The 21,584-nt window shown below is 46.4% G+C and overlaps 1 protein-coding gene and 1 non-coding gene across 2 annotated transcripts; both read right to left on the reverse strand.

The window, feature by feature from the left end:
* Positions 1-1,227: 1,227 nt before the first annotated feature.
* eef1g (eukaryotic translation elongation factor 1 gamma) lies at positions 1,228-21,425 on the reverse strand. Its single transcript, XM_071411925.1, has 11 exons — positions 21,349-21,425; positions 20,083-20,160; positions 19,717-19,797; positions 18,925-18,988; positions 12,777-12,919; positions 11,733-11,876; positions 7,908-8,037; positions 7,190-7,409; positions 3,840-4,012; positions 2,618-2,742; positions 1,228-1,989 (listed from the first exon to the last, which is right to left on the reverse strand). The coding sequence occupies exons 1-11, from the start codon at positions 21,358-21,360 to the stop codon at positions 1,831-1,833; spliced, it is 1,329 nt and encodes a 442-aa protein (XP_071268026.1). The 5' UTR covers positions 21,361-21,425; the 3' UTR covers positions 1,228-1,830.
* LOC139581970 (small nucleolar RNA SNORD36) lies at positions 19,296-19,368 on the reverse strand. The gene has a single exon (XR_011676298.1). It is a non-coding gene; the product is annotated as a small nucleolar RNA SNORD36 (small nucleolar RNA).
* Positions 21,426-21,584: the final 159 nt, after the last annotated feature.

Below are 21,584 nucleotides of genomic sequence, written 5' to 3' on the forward strand. Positions count from 1 at the left end.
TTTTCCCATTCCACCCCTGTTCAGAAATACTGTATTTCAAATACTGTATTGTCAATCCAAGGGTTTGTACGCCCCCTGGAGGACAAAGAAAATACTGCACCATCACCATTTTCACCCACCCATCTACCCCCCCCCCCAAAAGAAAAGGTATTGCTCATTTAAATACCAAAGCTGCCATTTTGTAGGCTTTGTTTTGAAACTAGCTTCAAACGTGACTTGTTCTTACGTTACTCACTAAGAAAATTATTTAACATGACGAATTTAAAAATATTTTTCAATTTCATAGAGCACATAAAATGTATTACAAATGAAATCATATGCAAATATTATCATTTGCATATGAAAAAGGCTGGTCTAGAGCCCCACAGTAGAGGTGTCATAGTACCCATAAAACCTAGTGGTCAAACAGGGAAATGGTTCCCATCGTTTATCCACTAGTTTTTCCCCACAGGAAAGGCTTACCCCTGGCGTGATGTTTTGATAACCGTGTAAATCTCTCTCGGACAAGCCGATTTATCAATATATTTGGCTCTACTTACACTCTGGTTAGAAAATGCTAATTTTCATCAAAAAGTAGACACGCAAAACTAGAAATCCCTGCAAGCTCCTTGTACGTCATCTCCAGCAGACACCTTTGCTAACAGGTATTGTGTCAATTTAAAACTTGCACAAGACGGTTCACAGAATGGTCCATTTAAAGACAATGTAACCAATTTATTCATGACAGTTAATCCAGAATTTCTTAGCTTTGCCTCAATCGTGGCAGTCTTGTCCAGATCAGGCATTTGTAGTTGATGATAGCTACGTTAGCAGATAATTGGCATTTCATTATTGATAACAGTCACCTTGTCCGAGAGAGATTTACACAGATATCCAAACGTCACGTCAGGGTAAGCCTACACGAAACACAGCCCTTATTTAAATGTTTTTAATATCCCCTATGAGAAAAATGTATGGTGGAAAAACTATTGGAACGCTAGGTTTTTATGGGTATTATGACTTGTACTGTGGTACTCTATTTACTATGATTACATAGAGGACACAATTTACGCACCCTTTATAAGGAATAGGGTACCATTTGGGACAAAGACACTGTCACTGACGTACGAGGCTGAGGGGCGGGAGAGCCACGAGGCTGAGGGACGGGAGAGCCACGAGGCTGAGGGACGGGAGAGCCACGAGGCTGAGGGACGGGAGAGCCACGAGGCTGAGGGACGGGAGACTGTAGATGTTAAATGTATTTATTTTTCACCACATAAGGCTATAATGTACACAACCAATTATTTAATGGGCAGCAATCCAATCATTTTTTACTCTATGTCCAGATTTCAGCTCCATGATAGAAACACCAAAACAATAAAATTACTGAATACTTTAACTGAATTAGCCTGGTCCCAGATCTGTTTGTGCTCTTTCCAATTCCATTGCTCATTGTTAAGCCAAACATGACAAAGACTGACAAGGGAGTCGGTACGATGGCACAGACTGGCACTCTGACTAGAAGTGAGAAGAGACTCAGGCTCAAGAGGTGAGGGGGATACAACTCAAGGCCACAAAATAACAAAAGAGTCAAGAAATCTACCATTACTTTTTTTGGGGGGAGGGGGGAGGAATTCTATCACCAAAAACAAATCCCCCCAAAAATGGCATTGTGGAAAACATGTTTATTTGTCAACTCAAAACAAGCACTTCTGTTGGGACCATCGAGACACAATCCACTCCTACTGAAGATCAGTTAGAGAAGGTCCAAGTGCAGTTTAAGGTGGTTGAATGTCCTTAGGTTAAGGTGTTGATGTATAGGGGTCACGGTGCCATCATCCTCCACGCCGCTCACTTGAAGCACTTGCCCTGGTTAAAGGGTTTGCCCACGTGTTTGAATTCTCCCTCCCAAGCAAAATACTCCTTGACCATGGTCTTGGTTTCGTCGCTGTTGGGGTCCAGTTTGCGCCAGGCGTACGACTCGTAATCAATCTGCCAGTCATCAGACAACTACACAGAGAGAGAGATGATAGGTGGTCAACTAAACGCAAGCACACAATCATTGAATTAACAATATCCCCAAAACCTGTAGGGGTTATCAATGCCTGGTGAGACTATAACAAGATCAACCAAGTCACTCGTATGTATGTATGTATGTATACACACAAAATGTGCTTATATATATATATATATATATATATATATATATATATATATATATATATATATATATATATATATATATATATATATATATATGTGTGTGTATATGTATGTATATATGTATATATATATATATATATATATATATATACACACACACACACACACAAAATGTGCTAATATAGATATATATATATGTGTGTGTACACACACAGATCTCCAAGAACTCATTTTCAATTCAACCCTAGGACCAGTTTCCCAGACACATTAAGTTAAGTCCAGAACTAAAAGCTTGGTCAATGGAACATTTGAATTGTTGTTGTCCTGGACTACACTTAATCTATGTCTGGGAAACCAGTCCCCAGTGTTTCTCCAAGACGGTTCAGTTTAACTTTATTATCCCCCCCAGGGGGAATAACAGACCAGAATGGCCTAGTGAATGTCCTTCCAACCCCAAGGGGAAACAGAAACTCACAGTGAAAGCCAAGTCCTGTCCTCTGAAGATCCAGATTCCAGAAATACTACTGTCGTTGTTCCCGCCGAACAGGATCACGCTGGCAAAGCCATTCTTGCGGAGTTTGTCAAGTCGCTGGAACATCCCTGAAAGATGAAGCCGCTCTTAGAACATTTTTACACCTTCAAGACGCCGACATTCATGTTTTTTTTTTACAATGATCCGATACACGTGGAATCCTCGACTCTAAATACATGGCCGTATCGCTGCGTGCAAACTGAGATGGACTTGAAATTTACTGTTGAGTCGGCGTCTACATAACTGTAACTTAACAGTACGACGTACACGTGTCACTACTTCCTGAATGATTCATTTGGGAGCTTATGGACGGCTGTGTGGATCTGTGGGTGTAGAGCCTATGGACGGCTGTGTGGATCTGGGTGTAGAGCCTATGGACGGCTGTGTGGATCTGGGTGTAGAGCCTATGGACGGCTGTGTGGATCTGGGTGTAGAGCCTATGGACGGCTGTGTGGATCTGGGTGTAGAGCCTATGGACGGCTGTGTGGATCTGTGGGTGTAGAGCCTATGGACGGCTGTGTGGATCTGTGGGTGTAGAGCCTATGGACGGCTGTGTGGCTCTGTGGGTGTCGAGCCTATGGACGGCTGTGTGGATCTGTGGGTGTAGAGCCTATGGACGGCTGTGTGGCTCTGTGGGTGTAGAGCCTATGAACGGCTGTGTGGATCTGTGGGTGTAGAGCCTATGGACGGCTGTGGGTGTCGAGCCTATGGACGGCTGTGTGGCTCTGTGGGTGTAGAGCCTATGGACGGCTGTGTGGCTCTGTGGGTGTCGAGCCTATGGACGGCTGTGTGGCTGTAGAGCCTATGGACGGCTGTGTGGCTCTGTGGGTGTAGAGCCTATGGACGGCTGTGTGGCTCTGTGGGTGTCAAGCCTATGGACGGCTGTGGGTGTCGAGCCTATGGACGGCTGTGTGGATCTGTGGGTGTAGAGCCTATGGACGGCTGTGTGGATCTGTGGGTGTAGAGCCTATGGACGGCTGTGTGGCTCTGTGGGTGTAGAGCCTATGGACGGCTGTGTGGCTCTGTGGGTGTCGAGCCTATGGACGGCTGTGGGTGTAGAGCCTATGGACGGCTGTGGGTGTAGAGCCTATGGACGGCTGTGGGTGTAGAGCCTATGGACGGCTGTGGGTGTAGAGCCTATGGGTGGCTGTGGTAGCCATCTCACCCATGATGAGGTTGCAGCTCATGAAGGTCATGGTGAGCTCCTCGGGGAATTTGTACTCGCCGTACCAGATGGAGTAGCCCTCCTTGTCAAAGTGTTCCCAGAAGTGGGGCACGGCTACAGTCAGCGTGTCCTCGTTAGAGTACTTCCTCTTGAACTCGTCCATGACAAACGCACTGCAGGAAGAGGAGAGAGAGAGGAAGCAGGACACGAGGAAACTGAGTTATTAGGTGACTATGTAGAGTACAGAGGTTGATAAATATATAGGCTTTGGACCAGTATAGTGAATGAGAGGTATAGAGAGAAGAGAAGATTGAGTTATTAGACCTCAATCCGACCATGTACACAATAAACTATTGACCAGTAGAGAGAAGAGGAGATTGAGTTATGAGCAGATCATGTAGGATACACAGGACTAAATATACTGAAAAAATAAAATAAAACACAACTTCAAAGATTTTACTGAGTTACAGTTCATAAGGAAATCAGTGAGTCAAAGTAAGCCAATTAATGAGAGGCCCTAATCTATGGATTTAACATGACCGGGAATACAGATATGCATCTGTTGGTCACAGACACCTAAAGTATGGGAGTGGATCAGAATACCAGTCCGTATCTGGTGTGACCACCATTTGCCTCCATGCAGAGCGACATCTCCTTCACATAGAGTTGATCAGGCTGTTGATTGTGACCTGTGGAATGTTGTCCCACTCCTCTTCAATGGTTGTGTGTAGTCGCTGGATATTGGTTCACTCTGCCATACACGCCGATCCAGAGCATCCCAAACATGCTCAATGGGTGACATGTCTGGTGAGTATGCAGGCCATGGAAGAACTGGGACATTTTCAGCTTCCAGGAATTGTGTACAGCTCCTTGAGACATGGGGCTGCGCATTATCATGCTGAAACATGAGGTGATGGAGGTGGATGAATGGCACGCCAAGTGGCCTCAGGACATCATTACGGTATCTGCGCATTCAAATTGATGTCGCTAAAAGGCAATTGTTTTCATTGTCCGTAGTTTATCCCTGCCTGCCCATACCATAACCCCAATCGGTTGACAACGTTGACATTAGAAAACCGCGAGCCCACACAACGCCAAACACGTGGTCTGTGGTTGTGAGGCCGGTTGGACGTACTGCCAAACTCTGTCAACAGCTCTGGTGGACATTCCCTGCAGCCAGCACACCAATTACCAGCTCCCTCACAACTTGAGACATCTGTGGCATTCTTAACTCAATCTCTGCCTTTTGGGATACTTCCCAAATGATACTGGGTTCCTTACGCAGTGCACAACTTCTGACCAGAGCCCTATAGAAATAGGGAGCCAGTTGACACAGCTCGAGTCTCTACACACACGGTCAAATAGTCAGCCAGAATCTTAAGCTCACCCTCTCCCCTCTGAAGCCAATATACACTTAAGAAAAATATTAAAAACGCAACGTGTAAACGTTTTGGTCCTGTGTTTCATGGGCCGAGATAAAATATCACAGGAATGTTCAATACGCACAAAAACCATCTCTAAAATGTTGTGCACCAATGTGTTTACATCCCTGTTAAGTGAGCATTTCTCCTTTGGCAAGATTATCCATCTACCCCTGACAGATGTGGCATATCAAGAAGCTGATTAAACAGCATGATCACTACACAGGTGCACCTTGTGCTGGGGACAATAAAAAACACCTAAAAATGTGCAGTTGTGTCACACAACACAATGCCACAGATGTCTCAAGTTGAGGGAGCGTGCAATTGACATGCTGACTGCAGGAATGCCCACCAGTGGGGCGTACCTGCACCGTTCATAATACAGCAACTATTGTCCCAGGTCTTCTAGTCAGATTATTGTAGATTGGGTCTACTTTAACCTGTGCCAAAGTCCTGCGTTATTCTCCCAAGAATTAGATTTCACAACGAGGGGGGATGCCTCTGTCATGATAGTACGGTCTTGGGTGGGTGACAATTACTTCATATAAAACACCTTTCAATCTTCTCCATGAAAGCAAACTCATAAATACTTGTCATTTAAAAAAGAATCTACCAAAATGTGTAAATATGCAGAAAATACAACACTATGCTTCATAGAAAACATAATTTTTAGATCAAGGAACTAAAGCTGTTGCCAGAGAATTGAATGTTTAACCTGTCATGTGGCTGATTATCTTGGCTAAGGAGAAATGCTTACTAAACGGGGAGAAATAATATTTTTTGTGCTTCTGGAACATTTCTGTTGCTTTTATTTCAGCTCATGAAACATGGGACCAACACTTCACATGTTACGTTTATATTTTACACACACACCATATTATACTATATCTATAGTGCATTTGGGAAAGTATCCAGACCCCTTGACTTTCACATTTCGTTACAGCCTTAACCTAAAACTGATTAACTAAAATGTTTCCTCAATCTACACACAATACCCCATAATGACTAAGCAAAACAACAACCATCTCTGCAGCACTCCACCAAATCAGGCCTTTATGGTAGAGTGGCCAGACGGAAGCCACTCCTCAGTAGAAGGCACATGATGGGTCGACTGGAGTTTGCCAAAAGGCACCTAAAGGACTCTCTGGTCTGATGAAACCTGAGACTGAAGTCTTTGGCCTGAATGCCAAGCGTCACATCAGGAGGATATCTGGCACCAATGCCAAGACAACACAGGAGTGGCTTTGGGACAAGTCTCTGAACGTCCTTGGGTGGCCCAGCCAGAGCCCGGAATTATACCCAAATCGAACGTCTCTGGAGAGACCTGAAAATAGCACGGGAAGAACGGGAGAAACTTCCCAAATACAGGTGTGCCAAGCTTGTAGCATCCTACCAAAGAAGACTCCAGGCTGTAATCGCTGCCAAAGGTGCTTCAACAAAGTACTGAGTAAAGGGTCTGAATACTTATGTAAATGTAATTTCAGTGCAAAGATGTCTGAAAACCTGTTTTTGCTTTGTCATTATGGGGTATTGTGTGTAGATTGATGAGGGGGAAAAAAAATATTTAAATCAATTTTAGAATAAGGCTGCAAAGTAACAATGTGGAAAAATTCAAGGGGTCTGAATACTTTCCAAAGGCACTGTATGTACACGTACATTTAGCAGGAGTACCAATGAGGTTTACATTTCTTTTACGAGGCAGCCCTGCACATTCAAATGTATAAATACAATATTATACAAATATACAAGATCACAAAACACACTCAAGTGTGTGTTTTTGGTTGTTTAAGTCAATTACACCGAGACCATGTCAAGCTCATCTGCCAAACAAATTAAAATCACAATATTTAGACAAGTTAGCCGGTTAACTCATTGATCCAGCTTCATAGTATGACCCTCAGGGATGATGTATGTGGACATATGATGTACCTCTTTGGCAGGTGAGCGAAGGGGTCCTTTGTTTTGGGTTCTGAAGCCAGAGCTGCTTCACACTCGTCCATTTCCTCCTCAGCGGGGGCAACTTCCTTCTCTTCCTTCTTCTTCTTCTCCTGAGGTTTGCCTGCCTCCTTTCCAGCTTTCTCTTTCTTGGGAGGGGCGTCTTTCTTGGGAGGGCCGTCTTTCTTGGGCTGCATGTCAGAGAACTTCTTGGCTAGAGAATGAAGACATTCAATAACCAATCCAGTGTAGTGTACTACACTCAGTGTATCCTTGTGTTTGCATCTTTTAACATCAAAACTAAATGTTATTACCATTTGACAACAACATTAGCATACTTTAAGTGGGGGCGTACCTGCACCGCTCATAATACAGCAACTATTGTCCCAGGTCTTCTAGTCAGATTATTGTAGATTGGGTCTACTTTAACCTGTGCCAAAGTCCTGCGTTATTCTCCCAAGAATTAGATTTCACAACGAGGGGGGATGCCTCTGTCATGATAGTACGGTCTTGGGTGGGTGACAATTACTTCATATAAAACACTTTTCAATCTTCTCCATGAAAGCAAACTCAAATACTTGTCTTTTTTTTTTTTTTTTTTAATCTATCAAAATGTGTAAATATGCAGAAAATACAACACTATGCTTCATAGAAAACATCATTTTTAGATCAAGGAACTAGAACAATCCTTAATGCTAAAGTTGGTCCTTACGATCAAACTGAGCCATCTTGTCGCAGAGCTTGACCTCTCCGAGCACAGTCTTGAACTGGGGCTGGTTGACACAGGTCTGGAACCAGCGGGTTACGTTGGGGAAAGGTTGGCGGAAGGAAGGCTCAAGGACCTACAGGAGGAGGAGAGGGACATTTAAAACCACGTGGACAGCTCTACCACTGCAAACCAACCACGTGGCCAGCTCTACTACTCTAACCCAACCACGTGGCCAGCTCTACTACTCCAAACCCAACCACTGTGGCCAGCTCTACTACTCCAAACCCACCACTGTGGCCAGCTCTACTACTCCAAACCCACCACTGTGGCCAGCTCTACTACTCCAAACCCACCACGTGGCCAGCTCTACTATTCCAAACCAACCACTGTGGCCAGCTCTACTACTCCAAACCCAACCACGTGGCCAGCTCTACTACTCCAAACCCAACCACTGTGGCCAGCTCTACTACTCCAAACCCACCACTGTGGCCAGCTCTACTACTCCAAACCCACCACTGTGGCCAGCTCTACTACTCCAAACCCACCACGTGGCCAGCTCTACTATTCCAAACCAACCACTGTGGCCAGCTCTACTACTCCAAACCAACCACGTGGCTAGCTCTACTACTCTAAACCAACCACGTGGCCAGCTCTACTACTCTAAACCAACCACGTGGCCAGCTCTACCGCTCCAAACCCACCACGTGGCCAGCTCTACTGCTCCAAACCAACCACTGTGGCCAGCTCTACTGCTCCAAACCAACCACTGTGGCCAGCTCTACTGCTCCAAACCAACCACTGTGGCCAGCTCTACTGCTCCAAACCAACCACGTGGCTAGCTCTACTACTCCAAACCAACCACGTGGCCAGCTCTACTACTCCAAACCAACCACGTGGCCAGCTCTACTACTCCAAACCAACCACGTGGCCATCTCTACTACTCCAAACCAACCACGTGGCCAGCTCTACTACTCCAAACCAACCACGTGGCCAGCTCTACTATTCCAAACCAACCACTGTGGCCAGCTCTACTACTCTAAACCCACCACGTGGCCAGCTCTACTACTCTAAACCAACCACGTGGCCAGCTCTACTACTCCAAACCAACCACGTGGCCAGCTCTACTGCTCCAAACCAACCACGTGGCCAGCTCTACCGCTCCAAACCCACCACGTGGCCAGCTCTACCGCTCCAAACCAACCACTGTGGCCAGCTCTACTGCTCCAAACCAACCACTGTGGCCAGCTCTACTGCTCCAAACCAACCACTGTGGCCAGCTCTACTGCTCCAAACCAACCACGTGGCCAGCTCTACTACTCCAAACCAACCACGTGGCCAGCTCTACTACTCCAAACCAACCACGTGGCCAGCTCTACTACTCCAAACCAACCACGTGGCCAGCTCTACTACTCCAAACCAACCACGTGGCCAGCTCTACTACTCCAAACCAACCACGTGGCCAGCTCTACTACTCCAAACCAACCACGTGGCCAGCTCTACTACTCCAAACCAACCACGTGGCCATCTCTACTACTCCAAACCAACCACGTGGCCAGCTCTACTACTCCAAACCAACCACGTGGCCAGCTCTACTACTCCAAACCAACCACGTGGCCAGCTCTACTACTCCAAACCAACCACGTGGCCAGCTCTACTACTCCAAACCAACCACGTGGCCAGCTCTACTATTCCAAACCAACCACTGTGGCCAGCTCTACTACTCCAAACCCAACCACTGTGGCCAGCTCTACTACTCCAAACCCAACCACGTGGCCAGCTCTACTAATCCAAACCAACCACGTGGCCAGCTCTACTATTCCAAACCAACCACGTGGCCAGCTCTACCACTCCAAACCAACTACGTGGACAGTGTTTCCCAATCCACCGGGCAAGTTTGTATCTAGAGCTGATATGTGCAGTCCTAGGAGGTACTCCCTCGAGGAATGGACAGAGAAATAATAATCTAGGCCAAGTCATAGGACATCAAAGCCATATCGTCCGGTTTCCCGGACCCAGATTAAGTCATGGATTCAAAATCATTCAATGGACTTTTCAATCTCCATTGAAAGTGTGTTTTAGTCCACCACTAGGGTTACTGTCTCGTAAATCATCCCCTGTGTTTTAGTCCACCACTAGGGTTACTGTCTCGTAAATCATCCCTGTGTTTTAGTCCACCACTAGGGTTACTGTCTCGTAAATCATCCCTGTGTTTTAGTCCACCACTAGGGTTACTGTCTCGTAAATCATCCCCTGTGTTTTAGTCCACCACTAGGGTTACTGTCTCGTAAATCATCCCTGTGTTTTAGTCCACCACTAGGGTTACTGTCTAGTAAATCATCCCTGTGTTTTAGTCCATCACTAGGGTTACTGTCTCGTAAATCATCCCCGTGTTTTAGTCCATCACTAGGGTTACTGTCTCGTAAATCATCCCTGTGTTTTAGTCCATCACTAGGGTTACTGTCTCGTAAATCATCCCTGTGTTTTAGTCCATCACTAGGGTTACTGTCTCGTAAATCATCCCCTGTGTTTTAGTCCACCACTAGGGTTACTGTCTCGTAAATCATCCCTGTGTTTTAGTCCATCACTAGGGTTACTGTCTCGTAAATCATCCCTGTGTTTTAGTCCATCACTAGGGTTACTGTCTCGTAAATCGTCCCCGTGTTTTAGTCCACCACTAGGGTTACTGTCTCGTAAATCATCCCTGTGTTTTAGTCCATCACTAGGGTTACTGTCTCGTAAATCATCCCCGTGTTGTAGTCCACCACTAGGGTTACTGTCTCGTAAATCGTCCCCGTGTTTTAGTCCATCACTAGGGTTACTGTCTCGTAAATCATCCCTGTGTTTTAGTCCACCACTAGGGTTACTGTCTCGTAAATCATCCCTGTGTTTTAGTCCATCACTAGGGTTACTGTCTCGTAAATCATCCCTGTGTTTTAGTCCACCACTAGGGTTACTGTCTCGTAAATCATCCCCTGTGTTTTAGTCCATCACTAGGGTTACTGTCTCGTAAATCATCCCGTGTTTTAGTCCACCACTAGGGTTACTGTCTCGTAAATCATCCCCTGTGTTTTAGTCCACCACTAGGGTTACTGTCTCGTAAATCATCCCCGTGTTTTAGTCCACCACTAGGGTTACTGTCTCGTAAATCATCCCCTGTGTTTTAGTCCACCACTAGGGTTACTGTCTCGTAAATCATCCCTGTGTTGTAGTCCATCACTAGGGTTACTGTCTCGTAAATCGTCCCCGTGTTTTAGTCCACCACTAGGGTTACTGTCTCGTAAATCATCCCCTGTGTTTTAGTCCACCACTAGGGTTACTGTCTCGTAAATCGTCCCCGTGTTTTAGTCCACCACTAGGGTTACTGTCTTGTAAATCATCCCCTGTGTTTTAGTCCACCACTAGGGTTACTGTCTCGTAAATCATCCCTGTGTTTTAGTCCACCACTAGGGTTACTGTCTCGTAAATCATCCCCTGTGTTTTAGTCCACCACTAGGGTTAATGTCTCGTAAATCGTCCCCGTGTTTTAGTCCATCACTAGGGTTACTGTCTCGTAAATCGTCCCGTGTTTTAGTCCACCACTAGGGTTACTGTCTCGTAAATCATCCCTGTGTTTTAGTCCCAAAGTGCAATTAATAGGGAGTCAATTTGAGACACATCTTGTTTGTTAATAAATACAAGAAGTTCCCTGATTCAACAAACCATCGATTAGTTAACTGAAGCAAAATGTGTGCAATCCAACAGGTACTTTGAGGAACGGATAGGGAAACACCCACCTAGAATAAGTCAGAGACATGAGGGCTGTCGTAACAGTAAAAGAGAATATCAAACCTGTTTAAAGAGCCAGATCATGCTGCAGGCCACACTGATATCAGCCAGGCTGACTCTCTCTCCAACCAGGAAGGTCCTGGTGCTGAGGTGATGGTTGAGGACAGACAGAACCTTCTTTACCTCCTCCTTGGCCTGCTCTGTTGCCTGGAGGAGGAGGAGGGGGGACGCAATGCATTACAATTACCAATGGATACACTATACAAGACTAGAGGCTAGAGGGCAAGAGACATGGCACCTTAACTAGAACTGAAAGCTCTTAAGACACTTTATTAAAGAACTAGCCATCGAACCGCATTTCAATGAGTTGTTTTAGTACAGCGTGAAATGGATGGTCACGCTGCACATCTCAGGTGATTCCTATAGCATGCGAATTAACATTCTCAAGGTGTTGTGAGAGATAAATCAACAACAACACAGATGAATTAGGGTATGTTTTCATGAAGCAGAATGTCTCCCCCAGATTCTCTGCTGATCAAATAAAATTGCTGTTACCAAGAAAGAGAAGCTTGATTTTGGAAGAAGCTAACCACTTAGTTAGACAGCTAACTAGCTACTGAATTAGTCAACCAAATGCACAACTGCAGAGCATTTCACACGTTTTAGACAGTTACTAGTTATAGGATATCTAACTGGCCAACATTTGTTTTTTTGGTGTAATAATAAAAATCATATTTTTGCCGGGGAAAAAATGGCTGGTAGATTTAAAACATTTATTTTTATGTGGCTGCTGGAGAAAAAAAAGTGAATTTCCCACTCTGGTTGTAAGATATGATCATATACAGCAGGGCTGGGCAACTCCTCGAAGGCCTGATTGGAGTCACACTTTTTCTCCATCCCTCGCAAACAAAGCTGATGAATCAAATTCCATCCAAACTGAAGATCACGATTAGGTGATGGTTGGAGTCAGATGTGTAAAGCAGGGGGCAAAACTGTGAGGCCCTTCGACAACTGGAATTGCCCACCCCTGATCTACAGCATAACTCCAATACAACGGACCTGGAACAAACCCCCCAGAAATAGCATCAGTGATAAAACAGTACATACCTGTTTGTTTAACTGCATGATACCCAAGGTGGGGAAGACCCACGCAGAAGCTGGAGGGATGATTTCAGCATCAGCAAAGCTCACCCACTGAAGCACCTGGGACTGGGCCTGGGGACTGCTGCCACGCAGGGCCTCATTGCTCACTGGAGGAGAAGACGGTACCACAAGATGAGAAGACAGTACCACAAGATGAGAAGACAGTACCACAAGATGAGAAGACAGTACCACAAGATGAGAAGACAGTACCACAAGATGAGAAGACAGTACCACAAGATGAGAAGACAGTACCACAAGATGAGAAGACAGTACCACAAGATGAGAAGACAGTACCACAAGATGAGAAGACAGTACCACAAGATGAGAATGTGAGCACAGATCGTAAAACAAGGTAATGTCGTCCCAAAGGGGCAGTGAGAAGATTCCAAGCGCTTTGGTGGACTTTTCAGACCAATGGCTTTTCTTAGAAAACAGTCCAGTCATGACTTGAATCTCAGATCAAAACCCAGACACAGAAAACAGTCCAGTCATGACTTGAATCTCAGATCAAAACCCAGACACAGAAAACAGTCCAGTCATGACTTGAATCTCAGATCAAAACCCAGACACAGAACACAGTCCAGTCATGACTTGTATCTCAGATCAAAACCCAGACACAGAACACAGTCCAGTCATGACTTGTATCTCAGATCAAAACCCAGACACAGAACACAGTCCAGTCATGACTTGTATCTCAGATCAAAACCCAGATACAGTATGTCAGCAGTTGGGTGTTTCCACTACAACAGTCCTCTTTATAAAACACCCTGGTGTTGTAGCAGAGAAATTCCACTGATAAGGATGGAACTAGTGAATCATCTATACCAGGGCTGTCCACCCCTGTTCCTGGAGGTTTTAACTCCTGCCCTGTTCCTGGAGAGATACCCTCCTGGAGGTTTTCACTCCATCCCTGTTCCTGGAGAGTAACCCTCCTGGAGGTTTTCACTCCATCCCTGTTCCTGGAGAGGTACCCTCCTGTAGGTTTTAACTCCAACCCTGTTCCTGGAGAGTGACCCTCCTGGAGGTTTTCACTCCATCCCTGTTCCTGGAGTGATACACTCCTGTAGGTTTTCACTCCATCCCTCATCTAACGCACATCATTCTAATAATTAGCTGGTTGAAAAGCTGAACCAGGTTAATTACAACTGGGGTTGGAGTTAAAACCTACAGGAGGGTCTCTCTCCTGGAACAGGGTTGGAGAGCTGATCTAAACTGTTGTCATTGATAAGGAAAAATATAGACTGTTCTGTGCGCTAACAGTTAATTTTTTCTCCCCCTCAATGATTTCAGCATTTACCAAAGTTAAAGAAGCTTAGATGTTAAAAACAAACAATGTCCTTTTGTCTTCTGTGGGAGGTTTACCTATTTGTATTTATTATGGATCCCTACTCTTTCTGGGGTCCAGAAAAATTAAGGCAGTTAAATTAAAAACATTACAATACATTCACAGATTTCACAACACACTGTGTGCCCTCAGGCCCCTACTACACCACATATCTACAGTACTAAACCCATGTGTATGTATAGTGCGTATGTAATCGTGTGTGTGTGTGTGTGTGCCAATGTTTGTGTTGCTTCACAATCCCCGCTGTTCCATAAGGTGTATTTTATCTGTTTATGTAATTGTTATTTTACTGCTTGCATCAGTTACTTGATGTGGAATAGAGTTCCATGTAGTCATGGCTCTATGTAGTACTGTGCGCCTCCCATAGTCTGTTCTGGACTTGGGGACTGTGAAGAGACCTCTTGTGGCATGTCTTGTGGGGTATCCATTTGGGGTGTCCGAGCTGTATGCCAGTAGTTTAGACAGACAGCTCGGTGCATTCAACATGTCAATACCTCTCATCATTAAAACCTATAACCTTGTCATGGAGGAAACACACCAGCGCCTCAAACCATCTGTTCTCACGGTTTTCCTCAACACAGTCATGGGGTTCCCCCTGGGAGCACGTTGTGGTTTTGGTTCCAGCACCACACAGCTGATACAAATAATCAAAGCTTGATGAGTTGGTAATTTGGATCAGCTGTGTAGTGCTGGAACCAAAACAAAAAAATGTGGGAACCACAGGGGGGGGGGGGGGGGGGGGGGGGTAACGCTAGCGGGGAACCACGGGGGGGGGGGGGGGATATGGCAGCTGCACAGATCCAGAGATCTTTGATTTCGAAAACAAAGCAGACAAGAAACCCCCGTGTAGTCTTATTAAATCAGCCACTTAGATAACTAACAACAAACCAAAATACACAGCTGGAGACTATAGCACATCTTAGACCGTTAGAAGATATGAAACATTTAGTAGTGAATTACTTCACCTCAGGTGCACCACACAACACAGACTCACTGATCAGACGTACAACACAATGGACTCACCAGCTCATGCTGTTCTGGGGGAACTACGGTGAGCTTCATAATGACTAACAATGTGACAGGCAAAATAAATAACGAGATCTGTTGTTAATCTCCTTGCGTATTGCACAAGTTGACTGCAGGTATTTGGTGTCTTACAAAATATTCAAATCTATTGAAAAACTCAAAATAACATTGTTTCAACGACATTGACGGTATATGAAAACCATCCTGTGGGTATTTCCAATTATACCCCGGTATACATCCCAACCCTACGCTCTAGGAGAGACCTCAGGGAGAGGGCAGAGCCAGCCGCCTCGGGGAGAGGGCAGAGCCAGCCGCCTCGGGGAGAGGGCAGAGCCAGCCGCCTCGGGGAGAGGGCAGAGCCAGCCGCCCCGGGGAGAGGGCAGAGCCAGCCGCCTCGGGGAGAGGGCAGAGCCAGCCGCCCCGGGGAGAGGGCAGAGCCAGCCGCCCCGGGGAGAGGGCAGAGCCAGCCGCCCCGGGGAGAGGGCAGAGCCAGCCGCCCCGGGGAGAGGGCAGAGCCAGCCGCCCCGGGGAGAGGGCAGAGCCAGCCGCCCCGGGGAGAGGGCAGAGCCAGCCGCCCCGGGGAGAGGGCAGAGCCAGCCGCCCCGGGGAGAGGGCAGAGCCAGCCGCCCCGGGGAGAGGGCAGAGCCAGCCGCCCCGGGGAGAGGGCAGAGCCAGCCGCCTCGGGGAGAGGGCAGAGCCAGCCGCCTCGGGGAGAGGGCAGAGCCAGCCGCCTCGGGGAGAGGGCAGAGCCAGCCGCCCCGGGGAGAGGGCAGAGCCAGCCGCCCCGGGGAGAGGGCAGAGCCAGCCGCCCCGGGGAGAGGGCAGAGCCAGCCGCCCCGGGGAGAGGGCAGAGCCAGCCGCCCCGGGGAGAGGGCAGAGCCAGCCGCCCCGGGGAGAGGGCAGAGCCAGCCGCCCCGGGGAGAGGGCAGAGCCAGCCGCCCCGGGGAGAGGACAGAGCCAGCCGCCTCGGGGAGAGGGCAGAGCCAGCCGCCTCGGGGAGAGGGCAGAGCCAGCCGCCCCGGGGAGAGGGCAGAGCCAGCCGCCCCGGGGAGAGGGCAGAGCCAGCCACCTCAGGGAGAGGGCAGAGCCAGCCACCACGGGGAGAGGACAGCCACTAAAGGCTCAGCCTCGCTGACAATGGTCTGTATAACTACAGAATTAAAATATTTAATAAATCTAATTTTTCATCATAGCAGATCTAGCTATGTATATTAGATATTGATAAACGCAGCCTCTGGAGAGATACTGGCTACACAGGCTTGGGCTGAGTCACAATTCACCAACCTTGTTTATTCCCTTAGAGAAAGTATGCAAGTGTACACTAGAAGAATGGGGATGCAACCTTGGGCTGCTGCCCCAAACACCCAATGCAACCAACCAAGTTCATGATTGGCAGCTGATTAGTAGAATCAGGTGTCTTTGTGTCTACAGAAGTAATGAAACACAAGACGATATCATGTGGAATGCGCGTGACCAGGAATTGGCACTCTGCCAGACCACTGACTCAAACAGCTCCCATCTGGCCCCACATCACAGTAGAGGCTTCATTCAACGTTATACAGACTGTTGACATCTAGTGGAAGGCGTAGGAAGTGCAAACAGATCCATATCTTACTGGGATTTCAATAGGCGATGAGTTGAAAATCGACCAGCATCAGAATTCTCACCTCCTGTTTGGATTTTTTCTCAGGTTTTTGCCTGCCATATGAGTTCTGTTATACTCACAGACATCATTCAAACAGTTTTAGAAACTTCAGAGTGTTTTATATCCAATAGTAATAATAATATGCATATATTAGCATCTGGGACAGAGTAGGAGGCAATTCACTCTGGGCACGCTATTCATCCAAAGTGAAAATGCTGCCCCCTATCCCTAAAAAGTTAATACTATAGCGAATTGGTTAGGTTACTAACGTTAGCTCATCTGATGTTGTAACGTTAGCTAGCTAACGTTAGCTGTCTGACTTTATGAGCCAGCTAATTTTCACACCATAAACTCAATTATTTGATCAGTTAAGTTGGCTAATGTTGCTCAACATTTCTCTGGCTAGCTAACGGAGAATTCAATCCAAGCTAGCAAGATACTTCACAATGCCAACAATACTTGTTCCACTACACTGTCTCCCTCACCTCAAACTTCCCAAATGCCAGTTGTATTTTGCGGTGACAGCTCATGAAGTACGTTTCATCACCTTCTCACCCCGGTCTCCGTGGTCAGGCTTCTCACCTACCTCTTCGTTATCGTTCAGGGGACGCACTGCTGTAACGGACAAACTGCCTTTCCACTCTCCTGCTGTCTTTCCAGAGTGCGCGCTGATGCTGTAACTAGCAAATGAATCGTCTCTTCTCGATTCAATCGTGTGCTGCATTCTGTTACGTAAAACGATTGGCTGAGCCTTGGATACAGCCAGTAGTGATCCACCCCCCCCTTAGACCAGTAGTGATCCAACCCCCCCCCCCCCGTAGACCAGTAGTGATCCAACCTCCCCCTTACAGCCAGTAGTGATCTAAACCCCCCCTTACAGCCAGTAGTGATCCAACCCCACCCTTACAGCCAGTAGTGATCCAACCCCCCCCTTACAGCCAGTAGTGATCCAACCCCCCCTATCACAGCCAGTAGTGATCCAACCCCCCCTATCACAGCCAGTAGTGATCCAACCCCCCCCCCCCTATCACAGCCAGTAGTGATCCAACCCCCCCCCCTATCACAGCCAGTAGTGATCCAACCCCCCCTTACAGCCAGTAGTGATCCAACCCTCCCGTACAGCCAGTAGTGATCCAACCCCCCCTTACAGCCAGTAGTGATCCAACACCCCCCATCACAGCCAGTAGTGATCTAAACCCCCCCATCACAGCCAGTAGTGATCTAAACCCCCCCCTTACAGCCAGTAGTGATCCAACCCCCCCCCCCTTACAGCCAGTAGTGATCCAACCCCCCCCCCCTTACAGCCAGTAGTGATCCAACCCCCCCCCCTTACAGCCAGTAGTGATCCAACCCCCCCCCCCCTACAGCCAGTAGTGATCCAACCCCCCCCCCCCCCTACAGCCAGTAGTGATCCAACCCCCCCTTACAGCCAGTAGTGATCCAACCCCCCCTTACAGCCAGTAGTGATCCAACCCTCCCTTACAGCCAGTAGTGATCCAACCCCCCCTTACAGCCAGTAGTGATCCAACCCCCCCTTACAGCCAGTAGTGATCCAACCCCCTCCTTACAGCCAGTAGTGATCCAACCCCCTCCTTACAGCCAGTAGTGATCCAACCCCCCCTTACAGCCAGTAGTGATCCAACCCCCCCTTACAGCCAGTAGTGATCCACCCCCCCCCCCCCCTTACAGCCAGTAGTGATCTAACCCCCCCCCCCATCACAGCCAGTAGTGATCCACCCCCCCCCCCCCTTACAGCCAGTAGTGATCTAAACCCCCCCATCACAGCCAGTAGTGATCCAACCCCCCTAAAAAAACATTTATTATTGAATCTACACAAATCACGTAGGTCACCTATTTTGGATTCAAAACTGTACATTTTGCCAAAAGGTGACTAGTTTGCATCCCCAAATTCATCTTCAGACACTTTCAGTCCACATAAAATGCAGAAGGGCTAGAGTCCATAATGCCACCATATTCCCTATAGTGTGCACTACCCTATGGCCTCCGGTCAAAGATTGTGCACTATTGTATATAGAGGATTGGGTGCCATTTGGGACGAACCACTGAAAAAGATTGGATGTGAAACGTAGACTTACGGTAGTGAGCAATGGCATTACTCTCGAAAAGACAGAAGCCGTCATCGCCCTGAAAGGCTGGAACCTGTTGAGGGGGACAGTAAAAACAAACAACAAAAAAATTCAGTCTTTTATTTGATTCGTTTGAGTCCATTTTCGACACCTGTCCCTAGACGGGCGACAACAACCATTTTGTTTTCTTTATGGGAAAATACAGCATTGATATGAAACCCATGTTCAATCTAGCTTGGGCACCAGTCTGTGCCATCGTGCCACACCTTGCCGTGTTTGGCATGACGAGGAATTGGCATGACGAGGAATTGATATGACAGAACATATCTGGGATCAGGCTACGTTCAACCCATAAGTCTTAAAATAGTCTGTTTACATCTGATGCTCAGGGTTAAAAAGCTCAATAAAACATCATGATTATTTCAGGTGAAGAAATTCAAATCATCATTGCATCATACAAACTATTTTAGGAATATAAGCCTACTACCACAGACAATACAAAATATTATCGTCCAAGTTCAAGGATGTGTACACGGTAAGCAGGTAGCCTAGCGGTGGGCCAGTAACAGAAAAGTCGCCGGTTCAAATCCCTACGGTGACTAGGTGAAAAATCTGTTTATGTGCCCTTGAGCAAGGCACTTAAACCCCAATTGCTCCTGTAAGTTGCTCTGGATAAGTGCTTCTGCTAAATGACTCAAATGGAAACCGTGGTATATAGGGTCCTGGTAAAGTAGTGCACTGTGTAGGGAATAGGGTACCGTGTAAGACACATCCCATTATAAAATGGATGCTGAAACTAACCTTGCCCAGGGGGAAGTTGTTGAGGAAGGCGGGGGTACGGTTCGTCTGCCCGAAGGTGAAGGCAGGGGCGCTGCTGGCCACCTTAAAGATAGACAAGATGATACTTTATTAATCCCAAGAGAAATTAGACTGCATTTACTCAGGTAGTCTAATTCAGATTTTTTTGGCCCAGTTATGGGCCAAATAGCTGATCGGTCAAATGACCAATTAGTGGGAAAAGATCAGAATTGGGCTGCCTGTGTAAACAGAGTTAGTTTGTCATCGTTACAGCCGTAGTAAAAAACAATATAAATACAACATTTAAAAAACAAATCACAGGACAATAAGAATAAATACATATGATAAGGCAGGTTAAACGTGTTGTACCTTGAGGCGTGCACCACTGTACTGGGCTGCAATCTGAGCCTTGAAGGCTCTCCAGTTCTCTGGATACGTGTACAGAGTCTGTGGAAGGGAGAAGAGAATGAACTTTCACAACTTTATTAAAGATGGGGAGGAAAACCCATGTACACAGCAGTGCTTCTAGATCCAGGTGGTGGTGGTTTAGGCAGGAACTAGTAGAAGCTACACTACTATGGGTTTCTAACAGTAGGTTATGTAGGGTGTCCAATCAAAAACACCTTTTAACCAATAGGTCAAATAATATACACAAAAGTAATTGAGTTTTTACACTTGTAGGATTAGGGTGACTTAATCAACGGAGGCCACAGAGAAATAAAGTGGTCAAGAACAAAAATCTGGAAAATAGCATAGCGTCAGCGAGGCTGGGCTAGAGTTAAGGCTAACTGACAGGCTCACCATTTAACTCGTCATCTTTCCTCTCGAATCCCACAAGACATAAATGAGGTAGGATATACTAAACAAATTTATAAAAAGACAAAAAAAATATTATCTGGCAACAGCTCTGGTGGATTCCTGTAGTCAGCATGCCAATTGCAAACTCTCAAAACTTGAGACATTTGTGGTGTGTATTTTAACAGCACATTTTAGAGTGGACATGATCTTGTCCCCAGCATGTAATGATCATGCTGTTTAATCAGCTTCTTGATATGCCACATCTGTCAGGTAAATGGATTATCTTGACAAAGGAGAAATGCTCACTAACAGGAACGTAAACAAATGTGTGCACAACATTTAAGAGAATCCCGCTTTTAGGGCGTACGGAAAATGTCTGGGAACGTTTATTTCAGCTCATGAAACACGGTACGTTTACATAAATGTTCACCTTAACGTTAGCTAGTCACAAGTAAACTACAAATAGACTCCGGATGGTAATATTTGGATGCTTTGATTAGAAAATTAAAGTTCTAAATATGCCATGACACGCAGAAGGTATACATTAGACTGCAAGGAAATATCATTCATTATTCGTCACGGACTCTGAAAAAAACCCAACGTGGCATAAGGCACGGAAAGAGGCGTCATTTAACCACCACCCAAGCTAGTACGCTGCATCGTCAAGAAAGACTGGAAAGGGGTAGAAATAAACATGGCAATGAAGTTTAAAGGGCATAAATATTTCAGATGCACCTAAAGGTAGCGGATAAGTGGATGGATGGGGCTGATTTGTACAGATGGTTGTTAAAACGCAAGTATAAATTCTGTGACAAGGCATCTCTCCAGTTCACTCACCCCTGCCGCCATCTTTAGGACGAGAGAAAGGAAGAACGTGGGCGCGCACCAGTGACGTATTTACTGCCAGTTCGGGCGCGTCGCTGTAATCAAACTTTGACTGAAAATAAATCACATTTTGCCCAAATAAGAAAATATGGGTAGGAATTTACATTTAAACAATAAAATGTATTACATTTTTCTACGTAGGTTTCAATTAATTTCCATTGATTGAATGTGATGGATAACTCCGTATC

The sequence above is a fragment of the Salvelinus alpinus genome, chromosome 7 (genome assembly GCF_045679555.1).
Source record: "Salvelinus alpinus chromosome 7, SLU_Salpinus.1, whole genome shotgun sequence".
NCBI lineage: Eukaryota > Metazoa > Chordata > Actinopteri > Salmoniformes > Salmonidae > Salvelinus > Salvelinus alpinus.